The 7,462-nt window shown below is 37.4% G+C and overlaps 1 protein-coding gene across 1 annotated transcript in view; it reads left to right on the top strand.

Annotated features, from left to right (window-relative positions):
* Positions 1-7,462, top strand: part of LOC128248841 (uncharacterized) — a 104,199-nt gene that overhangs the window by 86,447 nt on the left and 10,290 nt on the right. Inside the window, exons 47-50 of the mRNA XM_052970990.1 lie at positions 181-348; positions 2,509-2,679; positions 3,724-3,963; positions 5,995-6,225. Coding sequence (XP_052826950.1) covers positions 181-348; positions 2,509-2,679; positions 3,724-3,963; positions 5,995-6,225 — 810 coding nt within the window. The remainder of the gene's footprint in view (positions 1-180; positions 349-2,508; positions 2,680-3,723; positions 3,964-5,994; positions 6,226-7,462) is intronic.

The following is a 7,462-nucleotide window of genomic DNA, read 5'->3' on the forward strand; positions in this document are numbered from 1 at the left end:
CTATCTATCTATCTATCTATATATATATATATATATATATATATATATATATATATATCTGTGTGCAAATTCAATTTTGTTTCACTCCATGTCTTTTATTATAATATTGTCATTACCTCCTTGTTTTTTATCCTCCTCCTAACATTCACCTTTGATTTCAATTTCTGTTATCAATTCCAGTTCTTGCAAAAATTAACTGTGGACCTCCAAATGATGTTGTTGGTACAAAGAAGTCCTACACTACCACCACCTATAAATCTGAAGTGACCTATACTTGTCCAGGAGGAAGAAAATTAAAATCAGCATGTAAAAGGGATACAAAATGGACATCAGTAGCACCTTGTGAAGGTAATGTAAACAGCTTCTCTCCTCTTGTCTCTAACAAGATACTTTTGTTTTATTTCTGTGTTAAATGTCTTTGTCAGACGAAGCCTGGCTGGCTCCATGTTAATTTCCACAGATTTTATGACTAGTGAGTGGATGGAAGAGATGAATCTAACCTTATACCACAGTTTTCCCCTAAATGCTTACAACAGAGTGGACATCATTAAGTCTACCCAAGAGTCAGGTATTAAATTGGATGATGCATTAAGTCTGCCAACCAAATAGGAGGAATGTGTGAGCTTGTTCCTTCTAGCAGGCTTCCACAGTTTCCATCTACCAGATTGTATTCTTAGTTGTGAAGCAAATTTTTAACCACATAACCAAGACTCTGCCCAGTACCATAGTATTGTGAAGTAAACTTCTTAAATTCATGTTCTTACCTAAGAGAAGTTATGTAGACCTCTCAACTTGTAAGATAACGTTTTCTTCTGTATCAAGTATCATTATCTCAGACTCCGTACAATATAATGCTGGTGGCACGTAAAAAGCACCATTCGAGCGTGATCGTTACCAGTGTTGCATAACTGGCACATAAAAAGCACCCTTTAAACATTGAGTGATACGTTGTGCTTGAGAAGACCTGTCAAGGCAAGTGAAATTGTAGTCATGCCCAATGTCAGTGCCATCTGGTTGGGGCCTGTGTCAGTGGCACATAAAAAGCAACGTTGAAGCGTTGAGCCTAATGAAGGCAGTAACAGATGATCAAAGCCTTTGGCAATATACTGTGCTTGTGTAAACCTGTCAAGCCAAGTGAGATCATAGTAATGGCTAATGCCAGTGTTACATCAATGGCACCCATGCTGGTGACACATAAAAAGCACCCACTAGACTCTTGGAGTTGTTAGTGCTTTAGGAAGGGCATCGAGCTATAGAAACCTTGCCAAATCAGAATGGAACCTGGTGCAGCTCCCTGGCTTACCAGTTTTCAGTCAAACCATCCAACTCATTGCCAGCATGGAAAGCAGATGTTAAACGATGATGATGATATATGTGTGTATATATATATTCCATCATTATCATTCAAAAATCTATGTTCCATGCTAGTATAGGCTGCACTTCTTAACAGGATCCAATGAACCCAAGCAGTCATCATGCTCCAATGTCTGCTTCAGCATGGTGTCTATGGCTGGATTCCCTTCCTAATGCCAACCACTTAACAGTGCCTACTGGGAGAGTTTTCATGCTACCAATACTACTATTATCACCATATGAATCTCAAGACTATAAATTCCAAGAGAGAAGTGAGTTAGCTTTATGCTAGGGAATGAGGGGTTAAAGTGTGAGAAAAGGGGATGGTGGGGCAAAGCAGATTCTTGGAGAAAAGTTGCATGTTTGCTAACATTTAGTAGGTAGGAGAGAATGGTCTGAAGGAGCTTCAGTTAGATAAATAGTAGAGATGAAGTGTCCAGGGGACCCTTGAAAGTGAGTAGAAATGGGTGGTGGGTTTGCAAGACTGTACGAGGTGGAGAAGATGTGGGGATGGAAAGGCAGCCTGCAACAGTAAAATGTTAGGTAGTGTTGAAGAGCAATGACTGATCAGTCATGAGTTGGGGAAGAGAAAGGGATGCAGAAGAGTGTAGGTGGTGTTGAGAGCAACAGTAATGATATAGTTGTCAAGAGAGAGAGAGAGATGACAACGTGGAGTAAGTGAATTAGAGGTGGTGAATCAGTGTAATGTGTGGGTGGAGAGCACAATATACAAAGTGCTTCCAGAGCAGCACACAATCTGCCTTTCACTCATTGAGAGATCTTTCTTTACCAACTGAGGTAATAGTTCATTGAACTTTCTTCATCTTAATCTAGCAACAATACATTCATAACATCTTCTGATGCTAATTAGGTCAACTATGTAAAAGAAACTATCTACAACCTCTAGGCTGTTTCATGGGCATTTAAGAAAATCCAATTCTCATGTGTCTCTAGTGTGTATTGTTCCTGCACATCTGCTACATACAAAGACTACTTTCACTTTTAACCTTCCTGTGATTTTACTGCACCACTTATGTGTCCATAGTTTGCACTGGGTACACTATATGGAATCCCTGCCAAAATTTTTCCCGCATATCATGCAGGGCACTCATATAATATACATTTACCATTAGTATCATCTGTTTTCTATTTCAGCCTATGCAGACATTGACTGTGGAAATCCAAAAGATATTGTTGGTGCATCAAAGTCTTACATAGCCACCACGTATAAATCTGAAGTGACCTATACTTGTCCAGAGGGAGGTCAATTAAAGTCAACATGTGAAACAAACAACAAATGGACCCTAGTGGCAGAGTCCTGTAAAGGTATTGTTAATAGCTTCTCTCTTGTCTCTGTTCGGTAATTTTGTCTTGTGTGTTGAATGAATTTGTCATAGGAAGACTGACTGAAAACATGACAAGTTCTACAGTGTTTGTGGCAGTTAGTGGAGGAGAACTAGTTATCCTCAGACCAAAGGTCTCACGAATGCTTGCAACAGAATGAACATCATTAGTTCTAACGAAGCACCAGGTAGTGGTTTTTAATTGCATAATGGATTAAGTCAACCAGCCAAGAGCTGGAAGTGTAGAAACTTGTTCCTCTCCTGCAGACTTCCACATAACTTATATCCACTACATTTTATCCACAAAGCTTTGTTACAAAGTGAATTTTTAACCATGCAGACAAAATTCCACCTACTTCAATATTGTTGTAAACTTATTACTTCCAAAGCTAAACCTCCACAACTCAACTTGATAGATAGTCTCTTTATTTCTAACTTGACTTTTCACACCTGCACTTTGTGGCATCCTTCAAAGGAAATGATTTTTATATTACCTGATAAAGTATTGCAAAACAGTAAAGTGATGAGTTATAGTCTGATCTTTGATTAATCATATTTAGTTACATCCTTTTACACTCAGGCTTCAAATCCCACCTGGATGTACTTAACCTTTCATAATTCTGAGGTTGAAAAAACAAGCTTTATTCAAGTACTGAGGTTGATTTATTTTATGTATCCTCACTGCAGAATATGTGGCCTTGTATTTAAGTTAGAAATAATTATCATTAATATTGGTAACATCAATAATAATTAAGTGTATTCTTGTTGTTTATGGTGATGGATTGTCAAGATCATTAGAGCATTGGACAAAATGCATTGTGGTATTTGTTCTGGTTCCTTATCTTCTGAATTCAAATCCTGCTTATGTTAATTTTGCCTTCCAGGGCCAAGAAAATGAAATACCAATGAAGTGCAGAGGCCATTTTACTTGACCAATTCTGGCCCCAAAGATATGACCTAATTTTTATTGTAGAAATTTTTATGTTGTTGTTATTTTTCATTGGTCTGAATTTTACTTTAACTATAGATCCTCAGATTCATTTTGCGAAAGTAAGAAGTGCAGCTCTGGATGTATCTGGGAAAAGATTATGGAGTAAGAAAAAAGTAACAGCAGAAGACTGTGCAGAAAAATGTTTGTCTGACAAAACTTGTTTATCATTTGAAATAACTAAAGAAAGTGGCAAATGTTACTTATCACATGAAAGTGCAGCTCTCTCCAAGAAAATGAAACTAGACACTAGCAGAGATTACTATCAACAAGTAAAACGTAATTATTCTTTGTATTTTATTATTGGAATTCTCTTTGCTTCTTTTTCTGAAATTTGTGATTCGATTTGTACTTCATAGTATATAGACAGCCATTTCAATGAAGACATTGACAGGTTTACCTGTAAGGACAGGCATATACACATTCTAGACATAAGCAATATTAGGAACTGTAAATACCGTTATTCTCATGCAACTTTTATTGAACAATTTTATGCATGCTTTCAATCATATTTCTGTGTAAGAAAAGAAACTTACGTTGTTCTTCTTAAAACTGACCAGGATTAGTGGTTGTGGTGGTGGTAGGAGTTGGAATATGAGTAATGGCAGCAGTAGTAGTAGTAGTAGTACATGATAACACTTCCAATCAGTTAAGATCAGAAGCTATGAGAGCTACTGCCTGATACTGCATCAGGGCATATTATTATTATTATTATTATTATTTTATTTGCACATCTTCTAATGCTGGAGATGTACTATGGTGTCAGTTGTTTACTACCAGTGAACTAAGGTAACGCCCCTTATTTTTCAAGCACCATCTAGAATATTCGAGTGGTTCCAAGGAGTGCTGTTTTCTGCAAGTACTCCACTCTTATTGCAGCCCCTATTTGTTTCATGTACTTCTCAAGATTTTTACTCACTTTTCCCAGAGCTCTGACAATTATTAGTACTACTACCACCTTTTTCAGCGACCAAAACTGCTTAACCTCCCAAGCTAACCTGTCATATCTATCGACTTTTCTTTCTTCCTTGTCACATATCTTGTTGTCAGCTGGGCATGCTATAACTATGATCTAGCATCATTTGCTTTCTTTCTCAATTAACACTATGTTTGGTTTCCTATCCTCTATCTCATGGTCGCATTGAATCATAAAATCCCATAGGATCTTTGCATTATCATTTTTCGATGATACCTTTATGCTCGTACCACTTTTTTGCTCTGTCAAGTTCATACTTGTTGCAAAGTGTTCAATGGACAATCCTTGCTATATTGACATGACATCTCTTATAGTCTTTCTACCCTAGTGGCGTACATTGACTGGTAATATGCCATACGGTTTCACCATTCTGCACTTATCACTTTCTGATGTGCTGTGTATTCTGTATTTGATGTAATTGGTTCTTAATACTTACTCCTGAGCAGCACAGATTAGAGCCTCCGTTTCCGGTTTTAAATCACTTTTAGTCATCCATAGCCATCTTTTTTCTTTGTCTTTCTTCTTCAACATCCCTATGAAATTGTCCATGCATTCTTTTCTTTATCCACCTATTTTCAGTTTCATTCATTCTCAAGTGTTTGTGCAGTGCTTATCTATGCAATCTTTCATCATGCACAAGTCAAAGGTCATTATTATTATTGTTGTTGTTGTTACTACTACTACGACTACTGCTGCTGCTGCTACTACTACTACTACTACTACTACTACTACTGCTGCTACTGCTGCTGCTGCTTTAGAGCTGTTTTTAAAACTAGATAATTATGTAGAAGTACCAGTAATTGAAACTGTGAATAGAATATTAGAAAAACAACCAGTGAGTTATTTCATAAATGAACAGTATATTACAAAAACACCATCCATCAGCAAACTTATTTTTCAGAATAAGTCATGCTTCTCAGAAATATTGTGAATTCTAATAAATCATGGAATCTCACTTCAGTGTTTAGGTTGTATATAATACATTTGTACATCCTTCTGATGATGATGTGCATTTGTTTAAGACAGAATGGTACAACAATACTTGACACATAGGCTGACAACCTGTTTCAAGGAATACTGATGTTACAAAATCAAACCATTACAGAAGAGATGTACAACTGTATTATCTGCCACCTAAATAGGGAGACAAGATTTCCAAAAAGTTTGAATGTGTTTTACAACTCATATGAATTCTAGTTAGAGTGTCCTTTCATGGATCAAATATATGTTTATAATAGATTGATAATTTACAAAATTATGCACAATTTGCTTTACAGTATTTAATATAAATGCATGTGTAAAAAATGTATTTCTTGCATTCTATTATTTTCCAGACAATAAGGAGCCAATTATGTTTCAAAACGTTAGCATACCAAAGACTACATTCGGACAGTTTGAGGACATGACTTTAAAGGAGTGTAATGAAACTTGTTATCAATATGAAGGATGTAATACTTTTCTGTACAATGAACAAGATACGTTATGTGATCTGAGCAATGTGACTCAGTTGACTGGTGAACTTAAACCCAACAAAAAAGGTTGGAATATTTACATAGTTAACCCAGGTCAGTAGAGTGTTTCCATTTTATTTATTACCTGTTTGACTGTGTGTATTTACATATAAATATATTAGTGTGTGTGTGTGTGTGTGTGTCCCTTTCTTGTATCACCTAACTGTCTGGATGTTTTGTGTTCTTGTCCCATTTTGTATTATTCATATATATATATATATATATAGCAGCGTACATCCAGTTTGGTCTCTTATGTGTAAGTATACATTTTTCTAAATCTTGTACGACTCTATTTCTGTTTATCAGCCCTTTTACTCTTACTCGTTCATTCCACTCTTCGTTCTTTCGTTCTCCCTCTCTCACATTTCCTTGCCATTTCTTCTTGCTCACTTTCTCTCCACTTTTCACTTCACTGTGTCCCTGTCACTTTTTCTCTCCCCTCCTCAATTCTTTTGTCCCTCTGCCTCTACCTCTCTCTCTTCTCTTCCCACGTGACCGGCGTTTGGTCAAGCCTGATCTTTCTTTCTTGGCCAGCCATTGTGCATGCAACATCGATATTTCTCCGTGCCTGTGAAATCTTGTTACCCTGCCGTAAGGCTTTATTTCCATACATGCCAGCTTAATTTAATTCCTCCTTAGTTGAAAGACATTTGTTGTTATGTCCTGTTATTATTATTTTTATTGTATTTGTGTAACATTGTTCAGTTTTTTTCCGTCCTTGTTTTTGTATACATTGGCTGCTGTCTTCCAAGGAATCTAATACTCTTAGCTTAGGTTTTCCTTGGGGCTGGCCAGATTGGAATAATATCGAGTATAACCAGCTGAAATTGCAAAGATAATCTGAAACTCGACTGATGAAAGAAAACTCCGAATGACCTGTCCTTGTTTTCTTTGTATTGTCTATATGGATGTTTTGTTGTCCCTTTCTTGTATCACCTCTCTTGATGTTTTGCGTTCTTGTCCCATTTTGGAGAAAAGCTGAACATTAGAAGCATCAGTTGTGGCGTGCAAGAGAGACGATTGCGCTGGTATGGACATGTGGTGAGAATGGAGGAGGATAGCTGCGTGAAAAAGTGCCACACCCTAACAGTTGAGGGAACCCGTGGAAGAGGTAGGCCCAGGAAGACCTGGGCTGAGGTGGTGAGGCAAGACCTTCGTACATTGGGCCTCACCGAGGCGATGACTACTGACCGAGACCTTTGGAAATGTGCTGTGCGTGAGAAGACCCGGCAAGCCAAGTAAGATCGTTGCCAGTGCCCCTGGACTGGTTCTTGTGCGGGTGGCACATGAG

Source organism: Octopus bimaculoides, chromosome 10 (genome assembly GCF_001194135.2).
Source record: "Octopus bimaculoides isolate UCB-OBI-ISO-001 chromosome 10, ASM119413v2, whole genome shotgun sequence".
Classification (NCBI taxonomy): Eukaryota; Metazoa; Mollusca; class Cephalopoda; order Octopoda; family Octopodidae; genus Octopus; species Octopus bimaculoides.